The sequence below is a fragment of the Ammospiza caudacuta genome, chromosome 8, assembly GCF_027887145.1.
Source record: "Ammospiza caudacuta isolate bAmmCau1 chromosome 8, bAmmCau1.pri, whole genome shotgun sequence".
NCBI lineage: Eukaryota > Metazoa > Chordata > Aves > Passeriformes > Passerellidae > Ammospiza > Ammospiza caudacuta.
Genome location: NC_080600.1, coordinates 17,661,709 through 17,687,767, shown reverse-complemented (window position 1 = coordinate 17,687,767; position 26,059 = coordinate 17,661,709). Strand labels below are relative to the sequence as shown.

At 42.6% G+C, this 26,059-nt stretch overlaps 2 protein-coding genes across 2 annotated transcripts in view; one reads left to right on the top strand and one right to left on the bottom strand.

Moving 5' to 3' along the window:
* CDK15 (cyclin dependent kinase 15) overlaps positions 1-15,207 on the bottom strand; it is a 36,714-nt gene extending 21,507 nt beyond the window's left edge. Inside the window, exons 1-9 of the mRNA XM_058809722.1 lie at positions 15,097-15,207; positions 14,085-14,234; positions 13,850-13,947; positions 13,204-13,283; positions 9,937-10,031; positions 9,087-9,149; positions 6,971-7,094; positions 6,282-6,402; positions 1,235-1,328 (exon numbers count right to left, since the gene is read on the bottom strand). Of these exons, the coding sequence (XP_058665705.1) occupies positions 1,235-1,328; positions 6,282-6,402; positions 6,971-7,094; positions 9,087-9,149; positions 9,937-10,031; positions 13,204-13,283; positions 13,850-13,947; positions 14,085-14,234; positions 15,097-15,207 (936 nt within the window). The remainder of the gene's footprint in view (positions 1-1,234; positions 1,329-6,281; positions 6,403-6,970; positions 7,095-9,086; positions 9,150-9,936; positions 10,032-13,203; positions 13,284-13,849; positions 13,948-14,084; positions 14,235-15,096) is intronic.
* Positions 15,208-16,772: 1,565 nt separating this feature from the next.
* Positions 16,773-26,059, top strand: part of ALS2 (alsin Rho guanine nucleotide exchange factor ALS2) — a 36,839-nt gene continuing 27,552 nt past the window's right edge. The window contains exons 1-4 of the mRNA XM_058809220.1: positions 16,773-16,812; positions 20,915-21,004; positions 22,908-23,062; positions 23,535-24,451. Coding sequence (XP_058665203.1) covers positions 20,985-21,004; positions 22,908-23,062; positions 23,535-24,451 — 1,092 coding nt within the window. The 5' untranslated portion in view covers positions 16,773-16,812; positions 20,915-20,984. The remainder of the gene's footprint in view (positions 16,813-20,914; positions 21,005-22,907; positions 23,063-23,534; positions 24,452-26,059) is intronic.

Sequence of the window (26,059 nt, the reverse complement as noted above, 5' to 3'; positions counted from 1 at the left end):
ATCTGACTTATGCAGTCTAATGGCTGTGAAGTAATTTCTCATTATTTAAATGAATTTTATTTTTTCTATACTTTCTCCTTTGAAAACCCATGTTTCAGAAACACTCTATGCATAAGAGTAAATCCTTGGGAGAAAATGTGAAAGGGCTGAAAGGGCAGACACAGAATCACAGAATCTGCTGAGTTGGAAGGGACCCAAAAGGATCATTGTTTCCAATTCCTGGCCCTGCACAGGACACCTCAAGAATTCCATCGTGTGCCTGGCAGTGTTGCCCAAAATCTTCTTGAACTCTGGCAGTCTTGGCTGTGACCACTTCCCTGGGGAGCCCATTCCAGTGCCCAGCCACCCTCTGGGTGAAGAGCCTTTTTGTAATTTCCAACCTAAACCTCCCCTGACATAACTTCAGGCCATTCCCTCTGGTCCTGTCACTGGTCACTATGGAGCAGAGATCAGTGCCTGCCACTCCTCTTCCCCTCACAGGGAAGTTGTGACTGCGGTGAGGTCTCCCCTCAGACTCCTCTTGTCCAGGCTGAGCAGACCAAGTGACACCTACAGCAAGGCCTAAGATGAATGCTTGGGTGAGCTCGCTGTTGAGTCAGCACGAGCGGCCAGGAGCGCACAGAACCTGTCAGTGCTGCTGACTGCCTCAGCTCTGCCACCTGCCCTTGGAATGTTCCTCACTTCCCCAGCAGGGAAAACAACTTAGGAAGGTCCCAAATATGTTGCTCTCACTCACTACTATCTTTATAAAGTCATTTCACACTTTCCATTATGGCAAATCAGTCTCTAAAGCCACACCATAAACTGGATGATACAAAATGTGCCAAGTTAAAGTGAAGAAAGATCTCTGACAAACCTCAGGGTCCTGCCATGTTCAAGGTAATTCTGGAGCAGTATTAGTGTGCTGTATCCTACAGTAAGTAAAGGATTTAAAAAGAAGCAACAGAATTTGCAGTACCTGCACACCTTTTATGCCTTTTTCAATTTGATGTCACTTTAATTGGCTTTAAATTTTTGATGAGATGACAAACATCAAAAGGAAGTAATTTGATTTACTCCTGTGTCTGTAAGAAAGTTGCCAAATATAAAATGGGTTACAAAGTCTGCTATGAATTTGGCAGATTAGACCAAATTATTTCTGCTATTCACAGGACCTATGCTTAGGGCTTCAAAATTAACTAGGCTGGAGCAATGGATTCTTTTTCTCTTCCATTTCAGAGTGTATTTTACTCACCGCCCAGATCTTCTCCAGTTGTTCATGAGTACCAGAAGTTGCTGCAAATATTGGCTGACCCTGGATCATTTCCACAAATAGACAGCCTGCACTCCTGCAAGAAACCCAAGGTATTAACTCATTCACATAAATTATATATGTATTATGATTGTTAGGATGGGTGGGAAGAGAGGCAGAGATAATTGTTGGAATGGAAATTTAGGAATTCTGATTTGTAAATGCAGATATCTTGATACAAGTGCACAAGAAAAACAGGAAGGGAGCAGACCAAAGATAAGTTACATTCACATGCCTCCAGGATTTCAAAACCCAAAGGGGTCAAGGTTCTATACATGTCTGTTTCCATCTCCTTTTTCTCATCAGCACCACCCACTAAAAAAAAATAAATTCACTTTTCACCATCAAGACAAGACAGGTGAAGTCCTTGGAAAAGAAGCCCACTAAGCACTATCTTTTTTTTCAAGTACCAAAAAAATGGTTTCAGGTCTCTGTCCATTAATCCTGTTACAAACTATGTGATAAAAGGATCATGGCAGAAGCCTGTGCATGGACTTTCCATGAGAAAAGGGTACAAAATTGGAGTACTTAGAGTAGGAAAGATAAACAGGGAGGTAGTACACACTTCATGGGTTGAAGGATATATTAGATGCAGAAAGAACTCAGAGGCACTAACTACTATAGCCATTTTCCTTCAGAAGAAATTAGCTCTTTTCTGGAAAGCTGAAGGCAAGATTCCATAGCATAAAAAACCTGGTCATAACAGCAAGTTAAAATATTCTTATTTTTATGTCATCCCCTGCTCTACACTTGCTCCAAAACAAACCAGACAGCTTAAAAAACCCCAACACTTGCCAAATTGCTTCATTTTACTAAGGTGGATTAGTCCTCATGGCATTAAAGATGAAAAAGTTGTGATCAAGGTAGAATTGCCTATTTGCAACTATTCTCATCTCCTACTATATGGTGTAAAACTGCACTAATTTACTTTTTAATAATTTCCTTCAATTTTTTTCTACATTTTCTGTCTTTTCACTAAGCCCCATTGCAAGTTTCAGTCTCATTCTTCTTTGGTTATATCGTATTTGAGTCCTTTAGGCTCAACTCTTGAAAACCCAGCTTTGTCTTACAAGCTCTGAAAGTATTATTTTCACTTGCTTAGCAATAACTGGTAATCTGTTCTGGTCATCTGCATTCCTGTGTTACCCTTTGCACCTTGTTTCTGCAATACTGTAGTTGCTTTTCCCACCTGGCTGTGGTCAGTTGAAACCCTGGCAGAGAGCTCATCTGTGGTATTTATTTTGGTCATCCTTGCACACCAGCTGCTGCCAAGCCTGTTTGCAGATCCATATCTAACACTGTTTTCATAAACATCTCTGCTGCATTTTCCCTTAGCTTCCTGTGCTCTAACCTTGGCAAGTCTTGTGAGATGAGCTTCTTTGCTTGTCTAATATCCTCTTACAGAGTCCAGGCATCATGAAACTTAAATCCACAGCTTTTGCAACAGAGAGTTTTCCTGGTGTTTCATAGCACTACCACATGATTAGACATTACTTTGGAGCCCACAGATAGATTCTACTGAGCCCAGTGGCATACCAAGACTGTTTTCACAGCTGATGGATGTACCCAAGTGGCTCACCCTATTTTGCAACCCCAGGGGCTGCTGTAATTGGCTGATTGCATTGCACAAGTCCAACTGTGCATGGTCAAAGCAATTTGGGTACTCTTGATTTGCAGGCAGAAGAGAAACAACTGTCTGTGTTTTAGGAACAAGTGATGATGATGTTCTACCACAGTTTGCATTCTGATATCCTAGCTAGAAAGGACCATTAGACTGGCAAGAGCAGGAACTTTGGAAACTAACGGTACTCATATTAGCCTTGCAGTAGAGGCCTCAGCTTTCCCTCTGAGAGTGACAGTTACCGCTCTGACAGCATTATGAGGATCCTTCTGATAAAGAGGATGATTCAAAAGCATTTACTGCATTTACTTTTAAATGTTTCTAAATATTTCTTTGACCTGGGGTTGTTTTGCTTTTCCCCTTTTCATTCTTTCCCCTCTAATATTAATTTCTCAAGTCTTCTTACCCCTTCCAGTCTATAAGTTTCTCAGAGGGTCTCAGTCCTATAAAATTGCCTTGGGAAGCGATAGGGCAGAGGGAGGGGTCTTTTGGGAAGAGGCCTAGGCATGATATTTTAGCAAGTGCCAGATATGTACACAAATCAAAACAGTGACAGTTAAAGTAGTAGGAAAAGTTACAGGGATATTCAGGGAGCACAAGCAGAGCTGATTTAGACAGTACAGTTGTATCGATCTGCAGTCCCTGGGGAAGGTCTGAACACTGTACTTTGCCCTCAGTCTGCAGTGCTGCATCACACAGTGGAAAGATTCTCATCAGGATTAAGATTTAAGATATCTCTACTGCATCCCACAGTTCCCTCTCCATGTTTTGGAGTTTTTGTTGGCACTATTTTATATTTAACCAGAAATATATCCTTCCTCTTGTTCATCATCAAGCCTGCTCTGTACAGTGGAGCTCTTAGTCAATATCTCCCAGTTTGCCATAGCGGGGCACTGTGAACCAGGCTGAGGAGAAGGCTGTAGTGAGCCTGGCAGGTCCTTGTTAAATGACTGCATGTGAACTCCTATTCTACATGAATCTACAAGGGAAGAACACTGTGATTTTTTTTCTCTTTTTTTTTTTAATGGAAGATTATACAAGGAAAGACTGACTGAAAAGACATTTTAAGGCACTCATTATGTTTGCAGCCATTAATGTGGCTGTATATAAAGCACTTGGTGTTTTTCAAAAAAAAGAAAAAAAGTCCTTCTGATATGTAGTGTAATCTCCCTGAAATCCCTTAATTGAATCTTCTAAAGTCCTGAAGAGATAGTGAGGGAGAAAGAAAGAGAAAAGAGATACAGAGAGATTAAAGCAGCTTTTCTAGTTAGTCCAAGAGAGACCAAGTCTCCTTCTATATCTCTTTCTTCATCTATTCAAGGCCTCATTCACTTCCCATGTGCCTCCCACTGACAGTATTGCTGCTCAAGCACACTATGCATGAATTGCAATAATGTTTTATTTTGTTATAATTGGTTTCTTTAAACCAAGGCTTTGACACCCACTGTCTCATGCCATTACCAAGGGCATTCTGACCTGCCTTCATGTAAATTGCAGCATCCAAAGGACATAGGGTTTTTTTTTTCCTTTCTTCCCAATAGACAAGTAACATCTGTGTGAATTCACATTATTTCCTAATAGACAAAAATTGAACTTAAATGCAGTGTACATCAAGATAATAAATGACTCTTGTTAGAGGAAGTTACTGAATAGAGCTCACTGAAGTACTCTCTATTCTCTCAGCATGACATCTTTCTTTAGGGCAAACACTTGGAATGTTGTTATTATAAGGAGGCGTTATAACAAAGGTGCCCATAGTGTGGATGTAGTTCAGTGGGACAGAGAGCACTGTGCTGCTAGGGCTGGGATCTTTGTACACCACTCCTACATTGCTATTCATTACACCAGAGCACAGACATGCAGTGGGGATGTTGGTTTTGCATAGGCAGAAATTACATGCTTTCTGTGCATAGCTGCCTTTGGACAGGGGTCAGCTTTCAGGGAAAAAAACCAACAGGCTTATCCAACAGGCTTATGCCTGATACAAACCCTCTAATCTGCTAGGCAGGCATGTTCTTCAAACTCAGCAGACATTTCTGAGACACTGTCTGGAGGGAAAAATGACAGGTAGTGGGGGTAGTAGACAGGACTATTTAGACTGGCTTAGCAGCTGGAAGCCATTAGAATTTAGCAAGGTTTTCCTCCTTAGAGAAGCCTTTAAATAATTAAATTAGCAGCAGTCCTAGGGAAGTAAACAATCTAAAAACTTCCGTTTGCCTGACCTACCCTCCAGACTTAGGTCACTGGAGTGTCTGATAAGCTGCAGACCTCTGGAGGGAGATATAGCCTGTGAAGACCTGGAGCTTTGCTGATTGCAAACTTAGCCAGCCATCTTGCACATTCTTCAGCCTGCTGCACTCCTACCCCTTCCCAGCCTTTGACTCTGCAATAGTTAAGAGTACTGGTGGGACAGGTACAAGCAGAAGATTAACTGGTCTGAAGAAAGGGTGAAGCAGCAACATCATCTACAGATGTAAAATTGCCAGAATAAGGAAGGTCTCCTGCAATTTCACGAGCTGCACACTGCCCATGAGCATGTCAGGACTGTGTTGATGGAAGTGGGCTCAGGTGGGGCAGAAGTAAGCCAGAAGGTTGATGAACCTTACAGTTAGCACAGCTACCATCCAAGCCAGCCCAAAAGACCACTGGGAGCCTGCAAAGCCTTCATCCTCTGCTGTTTTCTGCCCACTCTCAGAGACTCCTCTCCCATCTATGAATGTGTAGCTTGTTTCCTTTTGATTCCTTTTGATTTGATATGGGCAGAGCTCATAAGGAAACAAGGCTTTAACAGACACAGCCCTTCTCCTGAGTGAAGTACACACTGCATCTGAGACATGGTCTTTGAGAAGAAGGACACAGTATCACAGAAATAATTAAGATCTCAGACATCTTTCTATCTCCAGACTCATTGAGAAACCCTTTAATGGCACATTCTGTTACCAAGGCCTAAGTAACCGATGGTGCAGTTGTGGGTCCATTGTTTTCACACAAAGCCATTTTTGCAGAGAGTTACTACTGGCTCAGCTGACTACATAGATACACTTGCATTGAGCATCTTCTCAATATCTTCTGCTGCAAGACACAAAAATGCTCCATACATGTTACCAGACAAGATGCATATCTCTCATAAATATTATCAGATGAGGTTTGTATCTATCCACAGCTGAGATGTAGTGACATAATTCCCAAAAACTTCTATGAACCCTTATGAAGCTTCTACAAAACTCCATACTGCTCACAAATTTACTGCTCAGAGGTGTTAATTCCTCTGCTTACAACCGTAACTAGTGTAACTTTGGCTGATTTAATTTAATTCAGATAAAAATATTTTTTCCCAGGGAATCCCAGAGCTTTGATATTGGTCAGTACCAGATATCTATATCAGAAGAATAAGCTGTAGCTCCAAGCAGCACATCAGGAGGACGGTACCAGAGTGTCACAACTTCAGAGGAGTATGTCTGTCTGGGGATGGACTGGGCACGAGCAAGCCCTGCAAAAAAATCCCCAACAAACCAACAAAAAATGCTGTGTTAGGACAGTCCTTCTACCTGTACAGTGCATAGATGATAACAATTGGAAACAGGACATCATTTTCTTTTCAAACACAAGTAATCTCAATGCAGCTTACAAGCAATTGACAAAGAAAGTGTTTCTTGAATATACCTCTGGGGCAGATCAAATCAAGTAATAGGCTGTGTTTTACAGGGCTTTATCATTTGAGACTGAAGCAGCTATCCCAAACCAATGCCAAGAAAGCTTTTTGGGTCACACATTGCTGTGGACTCTACACCTTACATTATTTTCTGAATAGAGAGGGGCTGATTCTTTGTTCTCTTGAACAAGTTTTACATGGCAGTAATTGCTCTGACTTAAATGAGTTTAATCCCTGCACCTATCAGTATAAATACAAGAAAAGCTGTACTGACCACAGAAATAGTTTCCTGAAGTTCAAGAAAAGGTTATGCTTCTCTGCCTTAATTGGCTGTGGATACAGATCTATATGCATGCTACAGCTTTGGCCTGAGCAGATACACAGCTGTATCCAAAGTGTGACTCACCAAAGTCAGCTAATTTGAGCTCACCGAGGCAACTGATGAGCAAGTTCTGGGGCTTCAGATCTCGGTGAAGAATGTGTTGTTGGTGGATGTAAGCCAGGCCACGCAAAAGCTGGAACATGAAGAGCTGGAAAAAGCCAACAAAAAAACTGAAATGATTTGTGTGACTTTGCATTGATACATTAACTTTCAACTTCAGGAGAACCCTGGAACAAAGCAGAGACAAAGCAAGTAAGAAACCAGTAAAAATCCCAAAAATGAGTAGAGCTGGCTGAGGAGGAGAAAACTGTCGTGGGTTATGACTGCCCTACAGCTTTCTGAGGTTTTTAGGGTGGAATATTTGGCCAGGAGGGCAGTTTAACTGTGGTCCATAAATGAACATTCTGGAAATTTAGCTTTTCTTTAGAAATGGACTGTTGATTGCAGGAGCAAAGTCAGCTTGCCAAAACACAGACCCCAGCTTTCAGAACAGCAGCTGTGCTGGTTGCAGTGCTCAAGACAAAGACACAAAGACACACAGCCAAACAAAATGAAAGCCTAAGGAGCTGAAGGTTTGCCCCCTTGAGCCAGATGGCACCAGCTGACTGGGTTCCATGGCCACTGCACATGCCACCAGTGGAGCAGGGAACTGACTGACCTGGCAATGGGAACTGTTGGCTTCAAGCTGGGAGATAACATGAGGACCTGGTTTTAAAAATACAGCAAATCAGATATGATGAACAAAGCAAGCAAGGAAGAAGGAAACCAAGCAAGAAAGGAAGCCAATAAATAAATATCTAACTCCCACCATCATGGTAGTCTAAATAAGCCTGGGGTAAAATAAGTTGGGCTGAAACAAGGTATGAAGTTTGACAATGGATAGAAACAGAACACAGCAAAAGTAAGAAGACTTCATCAGAGAAAAGATATTTTTCGCCAGAGGTTTAACCTGAAGAGGAGGAAAAACAGTGACACCCATAGGTCATTTTTGTATCAGACAATTGTCCCTGTAACATACTGCATACTTATATTATATAGGAATCACTCAGAGAAAACAAACTGCATTTGCCAGCAAAAATGAAGCAAGCTAGATGACCCTCCTGAAGGAGCAGTAAATAATTTGTAGTTCAGTTCCTGCTGACAGTGAGTATTCCGGACAGGAAAGCAGAGCAGCTGGCTAGTGTTTATTCACAGAAATGCCAGGGAGTACATATTACAGCCATGTGCTCCATGTGCTTTACGAGCATGTCTGGTAGCAGAACCCTTGAGATCTGCGCCAAAACTGCTACACTGCATCTCAGATGTAGCTGAGCTTTAAGGATGTTTAAAATCTGAGGCCCCAAAAAACTTCATCAGAATTGGTGTTGCTTAACAACTATCTGGAAAAAGATGTGAACAATGTGGCAACATTTGAAGATGACAGAAGTATTTAGATTAGTTGTGATAACAAGTGACAGTGAGGAACTTCAGAGAGATCTGACAAAGCCAGATGAATAGGCAGTTTGATAAGATACAAAGTTATTGTTGACAGCTGTAAGATAAATAACTGAAGCTGCTCAGGAAAAGGGCCCAGACATTCACTGAGGACATCTGCACTGAAACCTTAAGCCAGTGTGCAGCAGCAGTCCTGAAAGTTCATTAAATGTGAAGATGCATACAGAGGAGAGCAGGAGACTATTATAACATCAATCTATAAAGTAATGGTACATGTTTGGCTGTGTTCAGATCCAGTCAACCACAAAAGGTATGGGAGAAACAAAAGGGACTTAAACAACTGCAAATATGAAGATAGTTCCAAATGAGAAAAGGGTGAGATGTGAGAGTTTTTAATTAGAGAGATGAATAATGTGTTGTAACTATAAGAGGACAAAAATTTGTGTAGAGATAGGTTTCCTTGCCACAAGATGTCATTGTTCTCAAAAGCTGAATGCCTGCTTGTAGGCTCAGAAAATAGGAAGAGGGGCTAACTGAAAAAAGGCTTGGAGACTGAGGGAGCTTGTTATATCATCAAAGGTAGATTTTCTCCCAAGTTTTTGTCATATATGTAACAAATATTAGTAAGTAATTTACAGTGACCATACATAGTGGAAAATAACTCTTCCTCATGCCTTAAGGGATACAAGTCTTCTAAGGAACTCACCATAACATTGCACAAATGGAGTCCTCCAGGATGCTGGCTCATGTACTGTGCTAGATCTGTGTGCTAAACAAAAGAAAAGAACTTGAGGTAAAGCTTCTGCTGTAAAATGCCTCTACCAACAATGCCTCTTCTGTAAATGGAAAACTATGCAACTGCTACAAAGCTGCCTATTTCACCTGGCTGAACATCTGGTCTGATGCAGCACACAAGCATGTGCTTAAGTTCTGGGCCACACTAGGGACCTGGCTGACGTGTTATCTGACCCAGCACTTGTGACCTGAAGCTGCTGCTTAACAGAATTCATACTTGTGCCAGAACTAACCACAGAGCTGCAATAAGAAGACATAGCCTCTGTATTTTCTTTATCATTTGGTAGACTATCTGCAAAAGCATGAGAAGTAGCAAGATTTAAGTGGAGAATTTTATTGGTATCCTGGTCTCCCCATGAGAGCAACTCACAGCTTGGTCATGGTAAGCCACTGGGGTCAGTGCCAAATCTGACCCCAGCTGGGATGTGAGCTCATATCATTATTTCCTATCCTTCCTGTGGCAGAAAAACAGTACTTTTATTGTGTTGGCAAGGCAGAAATGGAAGTAAATAATGTCTGTCACCCCAGTGGACACAAGACATGGAATTATTTTTGCATACAGCTGTCGCATATGCAGAAAGAAAAGAGTAAGGCTGTGTGGCTGGAAAGCAGGAGATCAAGAAGGAAAATCAATCATTGCACTACAGAATTACAACTTGTTTCTTTGTAGATGTCTCTTAGAGCAGTAAATTCATTCTGCAGCCACTTCCCAATACTTCCCAGTACTAGCTCCACAGGAAGCTAGAAAAACATGAACTCACCATGTACTCAAAGACAAATGTTAGTGTCTCCTTGGTCTGGATAATGTCATGAAGCAGTACAATGTTGGCATGTTTCAAACACTTGAGAAGAGAAGCTGGGAAAACACAAAAGGAAGATCAACTTTACTGCTGCTGGAAATGGAAGGAGATCATGCACAAAACAAGGCAGCGAAAATAAAAAACTGGGGAGTAATAGTCCAGACTTGGCAGTTCTGTAAGAAGTGGCAGCCACTGAGCCTGAAGGAGGATGGAACAGCTCTGCAGAGAAGCAAGCATCAGTGCTCCAGGCTTGGCAGAAGCCCATCCATCTCTCAGAGGTGGGATCTTGCCTCTGTCAGAAAGAGCAGTTCAGAGTTCCCATGTGTCAGCTTATAAATTGAGGAGATGTAATTTTTTCAAGGTAAATGCTGAGAGGGAGGACCTAGGAGCTCCGAGAGCCAGAATGCAGCAGAATGAAGTTACCGAGTGAATAGTAACTTGTATGTACTTATAAAACTTAGGCACACTTTTCTTTCAGATTAACTATCAAAAGCATCATTGCAACTGTGTGTCCCTGGTCCTTGGGTCCTGACCTGCCCTTGCCAAGCCTTGTCACATCCAGGGTGTGGTGATGCAGGGGGCAGCACAGTCTCGGGTCACATATAGACTACAGAGCCCTGACTTATGCTAAGGCAGGAGCTGCAGCTTTCTGAGCCTTTTGGCTGTGCATTGGGTTTGCTATGTTAGAGCAGGCTCCAGGCAGAACTCATATGAAAGGAGCTTCTCAGCAGAAAGTCAGTTCCTCAGTCTGCACAGCTTAATCATTTGCTACCTTAGGTATGAGACAATATAGCAGTCACTCTGTACAGAGGAGGAATGTGGGGAAGAGGTGAAGCTGGGATTACTTTGCCTGTAGGTCACTGGCACAACTGCATAATCTGACCTAGCTGTTCACAAACAGGGAACACAAACTACACAGAGAGAAGCCCCAAAGCCCCGATAAAGCAGATGTCCCTGACTGGAGATCTTAGTTCTGCTTCTGACATAGCAGAATAGCCTCAGAGCTGTTCCAGACCCACTTTTTGCTGCTGATTAAAACCAAATTAGCTTGCTGTCAGACCACACAGTGCTACAAATTTCATTCAAATAAGGCACGGGCATACAATCTTGTTTCAGCTGAATTAGCTGAAGCACATAATACAGAGCATGGGCCAGATGTGGGAGGCAGAGTTTTAGTCACATTAAAAGCTGCTTTTTTGTTTTTCACACAATCTGAAAAAGATATTTGAAGAGTTTCATGCAGGCAAAGCAAATTTATACCGGATTAGCACTTTGCCTTTTGTGACCATAACAATCTCACCTGGTTCTAAAAGCCCTACTGCCAGAGTTACACTGTGGGACACAGCTGTGGCCCAAGCCTGTGTCACTCCTGAGACTACTGAGCAGTGAGGGATGCCTGATTCAGCACAACTACTGGATTACGAAGTAGTTCTTGCACAGAGCTTGGTGTTGCTGCAGCTAAACTGCCTCTGCCATTGATACTAGTCCATTTAGCTACCACCAGTACGTCCCGAGTGCATAGCAGTATGGACCTTAAACATGCTTCACACTTGCTATGAATCTAGTAAAAATACTCTGGCTAGAGCCCATCTGCTACAGAACATGATAACCTGACTCTGTGATACCTCAAAAATTCCATATGACCGGAATTTTTGCTCCAGAGGGGCAGCACAGAGGGTCCACAGTAAAATGGAGGATTCAGCGCCTGTGCCTCAATCAGGCTTCTGGGAACTGCTCCTCACTTTGTTGCTTCTACAACCCCCTGCTGGGGTGTCAGGTGCTACTGCCAGAGCCGAGCTTTAAACGCATTTTGTCTCTGCGGGGCTTCCTGGGGTGAAGCGTCTCTTTGTCAGGGGAGCACATTCCTCCAGGGTAGCAGAGAATGCGCCGCCTTAATAAATCTTGTGCTTTGTTTTTGCTACTGGCTTACATTGTAAATTTGAGGTGTCAGATGCTGCAAAGCTCAGCAGTGCACAAAAGACCTACTTAAAGCAGACCCTTCATAGGATCGCCCGTGTTTTCTCCCATAATGAATGAAGTTAAGACTCTCAGCCTGTCCAGTAGAGCATGTTAAAGGGGTGCTGATCTTTGGTGCATCATTAGTTCAATGCAGATAAAGCTTTTAATGCTTATTTTACTGGTGGGCTACAAGTGTAAATGCAGAGCAAAAGCACCACAGCAAATGAGGAAAGGTAACACAAGCCATTTTTTAAATAGGCATATTTAGGTGTGTCTCTGCTTTCACACAGAATTGGACTAAGGACTTTGTAAACTTTCTTGTCTTAATTACAGTTATAAACCTGGAGTGGATTCAGTAACCTCTCTCGTTATTCTGAGTTGACTGCTTTGAGAGTCCTTCTGTGCTGGCACTGCTCTGTGAAAGCTGGCACATCTGATCCCTGACTCTCCATCCCTGTCACAAGATTAACCCTAGTTTCAAAAGTGCAGTAAGAACTAAAAAAACCCCTCATGTGTGTTGTCCTACATGGATAGCTTTCACTAATACCATAAAACAGACTGGCACAACAGTTGCATATTTCTGTGCGTGGAAGAAAACAGATTATGGTCTTCTTGGGATTGTACAGCAGATGAAAATAGAAGCCTCAGTCAAGCAGGCTTGTGAACTTAGTCTGTAGGGAAATGTAAATACTTTCAGCCAAAATCAAAATTGAGAAATCTGCCCAGTGCTCTACAAAGTCGACTGATAAGAAGAATTTCTCATTGGACTGAAATAACACATGTTATTACACATCACTTTTATTGAAAGTATCTATCTTCGGGCTGGGATCTGTGATGCTCCAGGAATTGGCTAGGAAAGTGTCATGGTTGTAGTAACAAGTCTACAACTGCCCAATGCAGCAGTGGCAAATGCTGTGTACTTTCTAGAGGGAGAGAGAAAGCAGCTGTGAAGGAGGCAGCAAGCAGAAGGTGCAAGGGGGCCCTGACACTGCTAGAAAGAACATGCTCTGGCTGCAGCTGGCACTTTCCTTATCACAGGCATGGGTGCATCTCTCACAAGCGCATACACCAGAGATTCCTTCTCTGTCCATTCCATGCCTGTCCAGCCCAGCGTGAAGACATCCTCCATGAGAGGATAAGGACACTGAGAATTTTGGGAGAAGGACAGCTGGCACATTGAATAAGCAAGGAAGGACTGAGGAAGACATTATGGAGCTTTTCCATGTTAAAACAAACGCTCTTCAAGAGTGATGCTCCTCTATGTCTTACCTTCCCGAATGGCTGTAAAGGGCACTCCCTCCTCTGCCTCCAGCTTGATCACTTTCAGTGCCACCACCTGGCTGTTGATCCTGTCAGGTCACAGTAGAAAGTCACATGAAGCTTCTCAGTGCTTGGCATGATAACACTAACAGTCTCCCAAGCAAACACCCAAGCAAAATTTCTGGGGCTTGCTGACCCACTCAGGCCAAACTCAAAGGTAATTCCAGACCTCCTCCATCCTGTGTTCATTAGCAGTGAGCTGAGACCAGCCCACCTGACTAAACAAGCACTGTGCTGCTATCCAGGTATTGCTAGAGCATAGCTTTGAGCAGTGGCCCCACTCCACCTTCTCACAGCTTTCCTGTCCCTGTGTGATGCCAGCATGACCTCATGCCAGATTTTTCAACTATGCAGAGATTGCTCACTTCAAGGAAAACCTTTGCTTCCCCCCTGGTTCAGCCAGACAATCTCCTGGCACACTGCTGTGGATCAAAGAGTCTTTGTGATACCTCCACGGCTGCAGTGGAGGAGTTCCCTGAAAAATGGGGATGGGGCTTTGCAAATATCATGTTAAAGGCAAAACTGGACTTTTGATTTGCCTTTATCTGCCATAGGAGGTGTTTCCAGCAAGCACTGGGAAGGTAGTATTGCTCACCTGCTGATCCCCTTGTACACAGTCGCACAGGATCCTTCACACAGCTTCTCTAGATGTACATAGGATGTGGCAGCTCCAAATGGGATGCCTGGTCTCTGCTTCATGAAGAAATTGGTATGTGTTTTAGATTGCTGGGTCTACTAGCAGGTCATTCAGTAATTAAGTACTGATTAATGGCTGGAATAACCATTGGATAAAATATCTCCTTTCTGGCTCTCTGGATGCTGCACCTCACCCATTTGAACCCCTCCACAACATCTTGCTCCTGGAAAGAATCAGTGTCACTCCAAGGTCCCTGTGTGCAGTACCTCCAGCTCTGGAGGCTATGGAGCTGCAGGGGCTGCAGAGGAGGTAGAGAAAGGGATGCTCTGGTTACATCTAACAGCTGGCATAGGAAAAGGGGACAAACTGTGTCACTGGCAAACTCCATTCTACTGATGAGTTTCTTTTCTTTCTCCTTGACTGCAGTGGCTTTGAGCAATGCACATCATTTTCATTTCTCTCTTCCAGTCATAGATCTCCAGTACTGGCTGTGAGGGGAGCAACTGTCTGTGTGTTCCTGTGTTGGTTCCTCTGTTGTTCACTCAGAACACACAAAGATAAAACTGCCTTAACTGCAGAGGGTACTTCTGCCAGCATCATGCTAAAGGCATGCTATTTCCCCTCAACCTGAATTATAATAACCTGTTAGGGCAGGAACCAAAACTCAAATGCAGGAGTGAAATTTCAGGAAGCTTACATTTATGTATTCTTCTCCCCCTTAATCCCTTACCCTTCACCTCCTTCCTCACAACTGTATAATTTACACAGCCTGGTAATTTGGCCCATACAGCATAGCAGTGCTGTACACTACTCAGCTATAGAAAAAGGTAGCAGTAAATGGCAAGCAGGCTTCAAGCCCTCCCAAGCAGCTCTGTTGAATGGGTTATAATTTGTCAACACAGGATTTGCAATCTGTGGCATGCTGCCTCCTCCAGAACTGTAGGTTGTTGGCTGCCTCCCTGTTTTGCAATCTCTCACTGGCATAGAACTTGCTGGAGTGCAATCTCCTCTCCCTGCTCATCTCATCAAAGACACTTATTGTCATCTAAGGTAGATTCCTCTTTCAGTAGCTTCACAAGCCTGAAGCTGCAAAGTTTGATGCTGTCTGGTTAGAAGCAAATGTGACAGCTTTGCACTCCCACAAGTGGAAGCACCCAGGCTTCCCCTATCTCAATGCAGAAGTATCACAATATGACATTAAATACCTCTGCTGCAGTCACTGCTTCCATGTGCTGGAGGCCTTGGACTTCTTGGGAGCTCCTTCTCTCTGAACAGCAGCTGCTGCATCCTGGTCTAACAGCACTTACACACAGCATGTCTCCCATGTTGTCCTGTTTAAATTAAACTGTATCTCTTTTTTTCTCCTTGCTCCTCCTCATCCTCTGTGTCTGTAAATAACAGCTCATATGACTCGCATGAGGTCTCTGCCTCAAAGGGTCTTGTGATTTCTGAAAGTCCAGATGCACCTCTGGAGTATTTCCATTGATTTCAGTTCCTTTGGTACATGCCCTCCAAAAACAGCCAACATTTTTCATACCTGACGATGGAGAATTTATAAATCCAAACTTTCTGCTTGTACACACTTATTTCAGTTAAGCAGCTCTCAGTGTAGTGAGTTGGATAATGAAGGGCTAGGTTTCACACAGGAGCAGACCTTGCCTTCCCTCCCTGCCTGTAGCAGTTCTAGGCTTCAGACTTCAGCCTCTGGGCTCTCGGGTGAGCTTTCTGAGCACTGTGGCTGAGCTGTGCTTTCTGCAGGAGCTGTACATTGACTGCCCTTGCTTTGGCATTTCCGTCAGCGTGGGGACCTGTCTGTCCCTGCTGGATTACGTGTCCAAGGGGTGCAATGAGCTGTAGCTGATGGTCTCGTCCATATGTCAGAATAACCAAAGTGATTAACCCTGCCCACTGCAGAGCAGGGAATGCACAGGGGATTTACCCTGGATGTGGATGGCCAAAAATCCCCTTCTTATAGTCCTGCATGAGCAGGATTCACTGTGCAGCTTCCTAGGATTAACACCCAACCCACACAGGGAAAATGACAAGGGCTGAGGGAGCAGACATTGTCCTGTGGTATTTTTATGCTGACCCATTAGATCCTTCAGTTTTTATTTGAACATATCACATGCAATCTTCACTTTGCTTCAATATTTAGATGTCCAAGAATAACACTTTCCATGAGCATAGTTATTTATTTAAAGCAAAAATGTCTTGGGAAGGCAGGAATGATTTCTTGTTGCAACCCAACCACCCGGCCTCTGCATGTCAGGGAGTAGAGGGGAAATACTGTCACAAAGAGAAGTAATCCAACTTTTGCCAGGTAGCCAGAGATGATAAATGAAGAAAGCATGCTTATAGCTGCTGATTGTTGTAACTGAAAAAAAATAAATTAATATATATATATGTATAGCATGCGTGTATATACACACATAGGTGTATATACATATTGCATATATACAGATATTGCTCTATTTATGTGTACATATTTAAATGTATTCTATGTGCAATCTATGCGTGTGGAAAAGCACACCTAGGCGTGTGTGCATGGCTCGCACAAACACGCGCATGCACACGTGGCAGCACAGCTATTCACACCAGGCCGCTCCACGTTGGGCCTGGGGCAGCTGTGGCGCAGACCTGCTCCCCGCTAAAGCAGCGGTGTCGGGCGGGTTTGCGGAGCCGGGAGGGTCGGGCGGGCGCTGTCGCTGTCACCGATCCTGCCTGGGCCGGCCCCGAGCTCTTTATTTGCGCCTCGAATATTTCTCGACGCACACCCACGTGTCGCTCCGGTCTCTGCCTGTTTTGTCCCGGGCAGGGACCCGTCGGCGCTGGCCCCGCCTCCTGCGCGTCGCGCGCCCCCGCGTGAGTCAGCCGGGCGGCGCGAGGGGCTGCGGGCAGCGCGCGGCTGCGGGCGGCAACAGGTGCGGGGCTGCGCGCGGGGCTGCGCGCGGGGCAAGGGGGAGCCGCGCCTGAGGGGGGAGCCGCGCCTGAGGGCGGCCGCGCTCCCCGCGCCTGCCGCACCTGCGCTGCGGGACGGGAGCGCCCGGCGGCACCGGAGACACACGGGACAGGCCCTGCGCTGCCCCCGGCTGAGCTCTGGGACTTGGGGAGAGGCCGAAGAGCAGCTCTGACCGACCCTGGGTGTCCAACTCCAACCGCGCTGTGATGGGCTGGTACAGCACAGATATCGAGGTGTATTTCTGTCGGGTCTGAAAGGTCCCCTCCCTCATGGTGGAAAGAGACCCCGAACTGTAACTGACATGCCCTTCATCTCCTCCCACTTGCGTTTAAAGGTCCTGTCCCTATGCGTGCCTTGCTTGCTCGGGTGTTAATGCAGTTCGGCTTTTGGAGTGTATTGAGTGATGGTGCTGCTGCGGCTGCAGCATCCTGTACAGGTGACGTGGTGTCCTGTCCCTGTCACAGGCCTCCTCTTCCAGAACGAAAATACGGAGCAACCGGAGTGCTCGTAGATGATTTGTAGTTAATCACTGCTGTTGTAGGGCAGCAGCTAATGTAAACTGGCTGTACTTTGCACTTTCAATTTCTGCAGAGTGAACTGTCTTCAGACGGGTAACCACATGAGAATGTGCAAAATTTAGGTATAATCAAAAAAGAAAAAAGAGGCAGGAGGAGATTCAGATTTTTTATGTCTCTTACGAGTGCGGTAAATTTTAAATTTTTAATTGCATGCTGTAGCAGTTAATTTTCACCTGTGTTGGTTTTTTCCCCCGGCTTCTTTACTGCTTTATTTTGCTACCATCCTGCATTCGCTGGAGCTGGCGTTAAAAGCTTTGCACCCTCGCCCTCATCCAAAGGGATCTCTACTGTCTCTCAGTAGCCAGTTGTTTTGTTTTGTTCTGAGCAGATCTTAATCACACAATGTTAAAAGCAGTGGTTAATGCTGACCAAAACACAAGGGCCTCTTTAACCAGTCACACATTTTATGTAAGCCACAGTTGCCAGTAGTAAACGATGTTGACAACTCTGTTTTGAATGAGGAAGCTTGGAGATCACCTCTTCAGAACCTGAGTAGGTAATTCTGTATGACAAATGTGCAGTCTTGGTCCTGCGAGTTATTGCTAAATGTGATGCAACAAATGTATTAAAAATGTATTTGGAAATACATAAGTAAACATGTGTGAAAGCTGTAGAAATATTTGCAGTGTTTATTGACATGAGGCTCATGGGAGTTCCAGTGTTGCTCAAAGTCAGCGGCATACCAGCTGCTGCTGTTCAGCAGTGAATGTGAGGTTACCTTCATGTCTGTGGTGCTTGCTTAAAACTGGTCAGCGAAGAGCACAGTCCGTGATAGGGAGAGAAGTGTTTGCTCCACATCATTCCCAACAGTGGCAGTTGTTACGGTGTGGTAGCGTTGGATTTCTGGAGAATTAGCTTTTAACTTTGGAAGTGGAGAGCATGACATCAGTGTCATGCCAGTGACCATCTGTCTGTAGCACAAATCCATTTCATAATTGGCACTGCTTGCTGCTTTGCACTTGCAGCGTTGGAAGCAAAATGTAACGGTGAAGGTCTGGGCAGAGCAGTGAGGGTGCTGGTGTCACACTGAGCTTCCATGCACGAGTGTTGTTTTGTGCCTGGGCGTTCACCTCCGTGAATGCTACAGCTAATAACAATGCAGGTAAACTTAGTGGAGAGGACACAATGTATAAATGATGTGAGGGTAAGCAAGGAAAGCGACATGTTTCTGTTGGGAGGAAGAAACCTTCTGTTACAAGAACTTTACTTAGTTTGTAGCTGTGGCAAAGCAACTTGTATTTTGCATTAGCTGTGAAATGGGAATAATGTTGTGCTGTCCTAGGAGTGAATAAGAACTTGAACTGAAATTGAAAGTGATTTCAAAATGCCTTAAATATGTCTCATCTGTGGAAAGAAGACAGTTTGACTCTTGTTTTCCCTTATGTGCAGAAATGCTTGGTAATGCAACCTGAAGTGTGAGCTTCTGTAAAGAAAATATCTATCATGCTCTTAGTTTCTAATTTGCCACTGTTGCAGCTTTCTTACTTAAGAATTATGTAAATAGTTTTTCAATTTGGCTTTGAAGGCAGATCTTGCAAAACAGCTAATCAAATGCCTGTCTTTATTTTGTTACAATCAGAAGGTTTCATGACAACTACCATAAATTTTTTTGCAGTTAAGGCTCATGAAAATGAAAAAAATTCTGAGTCCATAAAAAGTCCATAAATTCTAGAAGTCAAGAATTTTAGTTCCTTAACCTCAAATAACTATATGTAATGTAAATGGTGTATTTGTTGATACTTCAATTACTCTATCAGATGTTCATCTCTTTGATTCTGTGACCCACTGAGTCATTTTATTTGAAGCTAGAGTCCTTCACAAAGGAGGGGTGCTGGCATTTTCAAGAGAATGAATTGTAGGGTTAGGTGGTTTTGAGTAGGCTAAAGAAAACCCTAAATTTACTTGCTCTGAGCAAGAGCACATTATGGTTCCAAAAGGCACTTCCATTTTCCTTTGATGTTTCATCAACACCTCTGCTGCTGAAGCATCACATGACAGTTCCTTTGTATTTGTGAGACTCCTTTGTTAATATTTTAAAAGTTAACTTTTACAGTTGTAAGTGGTTTTTTCCTTTTGTAGTTGAGGAAGGAGAGGCTGTCTTGAAAGCAGAACCTTTGTGGTGACTGGTGTGTCTGTGTTCCTAGAAAGTATGCTCTGGTTTTTGGGGTTTTGGGGGTTTTTTAGAGCAGGGTGTATATGACTTATCACACTACCAAATGTTATCAAATCTTTATCTTTTTGAGGTCTGTTCCTTGCCAACTCTGAAGCCCAAATCACTCTTCTTAGGGTCCTGTATGTGCAGGACTGGAATTGTTTGTATGCTGTGTTGTTTCTATATGTGAAGGTCTCCTTGGTAATTCATTATTCACAGCACTCCAGTGGAAGTGTTGGAGGTTTTGTTAATTATTTTAATTATTTATCAACTTGATGATTACTGTTTCCAAGTGTGCTCTGAAACTCCTGTATGAGAGTTACAGGTCTGAATATATTTGGTCTCTTGTATGCATGACTGGCCATATATATTTCTGCATACAAAAGCTTCAGATGACTTATTCTGGGTCTTAATTTTTATACTAACTTATTTGTTTTCTGTTTTGTTACAGTGGATATCAGACAGCAACTATAATAAAGCAACAGCTCTAAAGCATTTATATGTGAAACTTTGAATAAATGTGATTATACACATGCATTAATGTAATATTTGTAATACTTCATATAGTAAGGAGTAGATCAAGAGAAATCGCCATTCTTTTAATACTAAAAGAAGCCAAACAGCTCATAAGAAACAAAGATTAACTGTAGCTTTGTTTTATTCCAAGAAAAGCAGTACAAAGTTATCTTCATGAGGATGGAAAGGTGTGGTGGTGAACTTGCAAAATGCAAAATCTGAAAGGATGAAATTGTGGCTAGAGCAGCCTCTTTTTTCCCCTCGTCTTCTGTGGTTGTCTTTATCTCCATAGGCACTCTGCTACCAGTTTGCATGAATGTTTTGGACTCTGCTTTCTGCATTTCTGCCCAGGCACTATTGCACCTGCTAATGGTGATGTGTGATTTGCTTCAGGAATTAAGTTACAAATTCAACTCCTAATCATTTTCTGCTCATGCAAATCTATTCATCTTAAATTTAGCTGAGTATTGAATTCTGTCTTATGACTGAAAATGAATCAATTTGGTGTTTTTTGCGTGGTGTAATGAGAATTGTATAGAGAGATTGATGTGGATTTCTGCCTTTGAATGAGGTTTTGTTCATTCTGTCCTTACAATAGAGCCATTGTGAGCTGAGTAGTTAGGACGAGTCTGGCTGTTTAGCTTCTGTCTGCCAACTCAGTGTGAGTGAACTAAATATAAATACTTGATCCCTTCTGGCAGTGTGCAAGTGTTTATTTATTGAATGCAGGAGCTAAACCTTTGGAGGTTTTTGGGGTTTTGTTGTTGTTATTGTTTTATGTTGTTTGTGACTAAATTGCTGGGCTTTTTGTTTTTCAGTTTGTGCAAATTCTATTGTTCCTTTTGAAAGAGGAGCAATTTGGTGGGGATGGAGTGCTGCCACTGACAGATGGACTCACAGGAAAGAAGGTGAGAATGAGCAGCTAGGTGAAACCACAGAGGCTCCCTGAAATAGAGCAGCTCATGGTCATCCTGGAAAATCAAGTGATATCAGCATACTCTTTATGTAACTTGTACTAAAACTTTCACTAAAGGGAAGATTCTTATCTTGGCTTCAGTTGTGGCTGGAACACTAAAGGTGCTACAACAGCAACTTCTTTTTTAAGCTGATGGTTGTAATTTCTGGAGCCATAGCCACAGGCTACAAACTTGAAAGTAGCAGTCCCAAGTGAACAGTACATCCTGTCTGGTACCTGCCCCTGTGAATTTTGATTCTGGATCAGTAGTCCTCCAGTAGGCTTTTCTTGCACTGAGATACTTGGTAGAGGTCCAGATTTGTTTTACACTGTTTTCTGAAGACCTGTTAAACGGATAAAAGCACAAATATTGGGTGTTGAACTGATTTGATGTACAATATATTGATGAAAATTCTCAATATTATAATTTTGTATCCTTTGGAGTACTTTGCCCATCTGTGTAAAATCTGTATTTTTATCTTAGGTGAAATATCCTTATATTGATATTAAAATTTTAAGCCTTTTTTTTTTCTTTGTGTATATATTCCTTGATTGGTGCCTTTTAAATTTACTTCTATTCTAAACACAAGTCCTATGTATTTGAAGTGCAAGGTGGACTCTGCATTTTAAATCTGTTTGCATTTTAAATGTTTGCTTTACTATTTACGTGAATTCTAGAAGAGTTCTAGACTGTCACCTTTTAAATTTTTTCTTTCTTTTCTTTCTATTTTATAGAAAAATAAAGATATTTGGGATGGACACAGGAGCTAAGAGAGATAATTTGGTTTCCTAGCTATTCTTAACTGGAATGTTTCAGAGGCAGATTGCATAAGGATGTTCATCCTGTGCACCACAGTTAACAAAGTACATATATTAACAGATCCATGGCCTGCAGGAACAGGGCTACTTGCATGAGTTTGCCTGCAGTGTGGTGTATCAGAATAGCTTTTTTATGGGTTTGCTACAGGTTTGGAGTACATTTTATTTCTTGTGCCTTTTCTTCTAGACAAAGACTGTAATTCTGTCAAACCTTCCCTTGCCATCTTAATGTATTTAATTCCACAAGTTCATGTCAAGCTGCAAGAGCTGATTTATGAAGGGAGTGAGTGACTTGGCTATTGTCAAATTAGGATCTAAACCTCTTTTTTTCTTTCTGAGTAGATAACAGTCTAGTCTATATAAAATTCTAGGGAATTAAGCTTGACTCTTAATTTAAGTCTAGTCTTAATTTAAGGTAGGCTATATTGATGCTTAACATAACTTTTTGTATTTAAATCAAGGGATTCTTCAAATTGTTAAAACTGTGGGCTTGTCAAAATTCTGAGGAATTTCTTTGTGCTGAGTTGGAGAAGTTGCTGACTGAGCATTCAAACCACAGTGTGTTGAAGTTTGCATAGTTCCAGTCACTCCTGCAAGCCCTGATAATTGCACACTATTTCAGGATATTTGTTTTTTCATGGTTCAGTTGATTTGAATAGCTGACTCATTTGAATCTGGGCCACTCATTAAGAATTTACAAAGAAGGAAAAAAACCCAAATAATCAAAACCTCGTTTTTATCTCTAGAGGTAGAAATGAAAGTGTATAAAGGATGAGCTCCTACAGGTGTAATGTTTTAAACACACTATTAATGGGAGCAATTGGTACATGGACAAGTACAAATGTGAAAAAGCTTATGGTTTCAAACAGAAGACACCTTTTCATTTAAATAACATTTACTTCACAATTTGATAATATAAATATGTTGGCTTGAAAGTAAAGCTAATGTCTGAACTACCAAGCCTTTCCTACACAGGCAGTACTGAACCATGGAAAACTTCATCCTGATTGTGTTCCAATTTCATGCAATCTTTGTAGCTCAGAAGAGGCAGAAGGAGCCAAAGAGAGAGGCCTGGTCTATGTTTGGAAGGCTGGTTCCTGCTCTGTGACTCCAGAAAGGCTCCCAGGCCTCAGTGGAAAGACAGTGTTACAGGCAGCCCTTGGAATCCACCATGGCTTACTTCTAACTGAAGGTAATAAACACCTAATTGTTATGGTCTGGGGCAGTAACAATCTTCAGTTATTGTCAAGTTTTTTTCTTTCAGAAGTGATACTAGATCTGTGTTTGGAAAGATGAGGACTGTACTTTGTGCTTTTCATACACATTTGTATGTCCTTTAGTATGTTCTTAAATTAGAAAGGACCAACGAATACACTTAACTCGCTTGACTGGAGCATAATGGAGTTTTTAGCAGAAAAGCATTACTTACTTTAACAGTGCATGCATGCACAGGGTAACATTAGTGTGAGGTGTAGAACTTAACAGCAGCAATTGCAGAGGGCAACCAGCAGCCTTCTTATATCAATAGCTATAGTCTTGTTGAGCCTGGACTAAGCTAGGAATTCATATCTGTTTGTCTGAAGCAGTCTTCGTATTTTTGCATTGGTTTAACAATGGTTTTACACTCATACTAGGATTTGTTTTTCTTTTTTCCACCCTCCCAGGTGGAGAGGTCTACAGTTTTGGAAAGCTGCCCTGGAGATCAGGACCTGAGGAATGTGTTAACAGTCCTCTCTTAGAGAGTACTTTGCTTGGCCATCGTATAATTACAGTGGCAGCCGGCAGCTTCCACAATGGAGCGGTGACGGAGAGCGGCGTGGTGTACATGTGGGGGGACAACTCTGCTGGCCAGTGTGCAGCTGCCAACCAGCCCTGTGTGCCCCAGCCGCAGCTGGTCAGTATCTGTGACTCTGAAACCAGCCCTCTGCTGTCCGTGCGGATTTTGCAGCTGGCATGTGGAGAGGAGCACACGCTGGCACTGTCGCTGAGCAGAGAGATATGGGCCTGGGGGAGTGGCTGCCAGCTCGGCCTCATAACAACAACTTTCCCAGTGACAAAGCCACAGAAGGTAGAGCACCTGGCAGGACGTGTGGTGCTCCAGATTGCTTGTGGAGCCTACCACAGCCTGGCTCTGGTACAATGCCTCCCCGTGCAGGAAATGAAGCCTATCCCAGAGAGATGCAATCACTGCAGTCAGCCTCTCATTACCATGACAGACAAGGAAGATCATGTCATCATTTCAGATAGTCACTGCTGCCCACTGGGTGTAGCACTGTCTGATAACCAGCCAGAAAACCATGTTTTCTGTCCCTCATTGGACACCCCTGGAGGGAAAGGTGTAACAGCTGGCCAAAGTGAAAACTGTCAGAAACCACTTGTGGAACAACACAGGCTCGTGGATTTAGAATCTGATGGACCAAGTGGCCTTTCCAGCAGCGATGGTCGGGAAGATAGTGGAATTTCAAGTTCGGGAAATATTCTGTTCTCAGATAAACAAGAGGGGAAAGAGTACTTAATTGGTTTGTCAGATAACTCATTAAATGAGAGCCTGAATAAAAACATCTCTACAGAGCCTGAACAGGTTGGTACCTAATTACAAATTACAGCACAGTTATAATTTGCAACAACTTCTCTTGCATGTGTGACAACATTACTCTTTTTACAAATGAAAAATTTACTTTACTATAGCTATGGTGTTTTTATAGTTTCCAAGTGGCTTTTTCACTGATGGTCCTCAGCTTTTAAGTGGAAGATTTTTTTGTTCCCCACTGTTGTTCAATTGTGAGCCTTCATTGTGGGCAGCCTTGACAGTGTTTTAATCTCTCTTCCTCATGGTCTGCAGTACCAGAACCACATAAGCAAATTTCCATGCTCTGTTTCCTGATGCATGGGTTTCCATTTGTGTGGGGCAGAAGGATTCAGTGGATCTTACTGGTACTCATCCAATTTACCTTTAAGGTGAGGGTTTAATTTCTGTACCTGGAACAAATCCCTCACAAATCCATCTAATTTCTCAATCAGTTTAAAATTCTGGATTGCAGATTGCTAAAAGGTTTGACCAAAAGGTTTCTAATGGTAATAATGTAGGGGTGGCACAAACTCGTAAAAAGCAGTGGGAGATGTGTAAGTACTACTCTGTGTAGTGTGGAAAATGATTTAACAACACTGTTCTGGTGCTATAGCAGAACAGTCAAGTACTCATCTCTTAGTGAGCTTCAGAAAATTCTTGACATGATGGTTTAAGAGCTGTTTGTGGCTCCCTGACAAAATATTTTTTTCTGGGTTTTAGAGAGGGAAAAAAAAAAAAAAGGAAATGTGATTAGGGGCAAAGGGAAGAAGATAGAACCCAAAAGTTACTAGACAGAAAACCTATCCAGAATCTTGCAGCACAGTCTGGCAGTCCTTACTTAACTGCTGTCCTGTGAGGAGCCCTGCTGCTCTGTGGCCTAATTTGCAAAACTGACACTGAAAATTTCTTTTGTCATTTAAAGTCTTGTGCAGACATAAATTTATTTATTTTTTTAGTAGTTGCAGTAAAATATTCTCCACGGTGGTTCTGGGAAATAAATTTCACAATACCTACAAAATAGTTGATTTTTGTTACTGCTTCTGATGACAACAAAACCACATAGTTTTAAAATCTGTCCAGTACTTAGTAGTTCAGCAAGTTATGCTTTCTTTCTCTGAGGAAAACTTCCTTTAGAGAAATGCATGTTGTGTAAATACATTTGCTCTTTCTTTTGCTTCTTGCTATAATGAATGCATTCTAGCAGTTGTGGGCTCCTCAGACTCCTGCAAGAGCTCCAGCATTGAGAAATGACTGAAACACATAGATTCATGCTCCCGTTGTCAGTTCCTTGTTCCTGGCATATTTCCAGAGCACTGTTTTCCTTGCACAGTTTCAGGAATCAAGACTGGAATTGATTCACTGAATCTTCCACTATTGACATAAAGGTGAAGAGCAGAGATGAGGTCTAATGTAACGTTTCAGCATTAATAAAATCCTTCATTTTTCTTTGCTTTCCTACACAAATGAAGTTTTCCTTCCTGTTTTGCTTAGGTATGCCTTTTAGAAATAGGATGAAGTAAATAGAACCAATCCCAGTCCTTTAACCTAAGCTTTAAAGTCAAAGATTGTTTTTATTTTGTCGGAATAAAATGAGCTGTAGTACTTGCAATAATACTATTT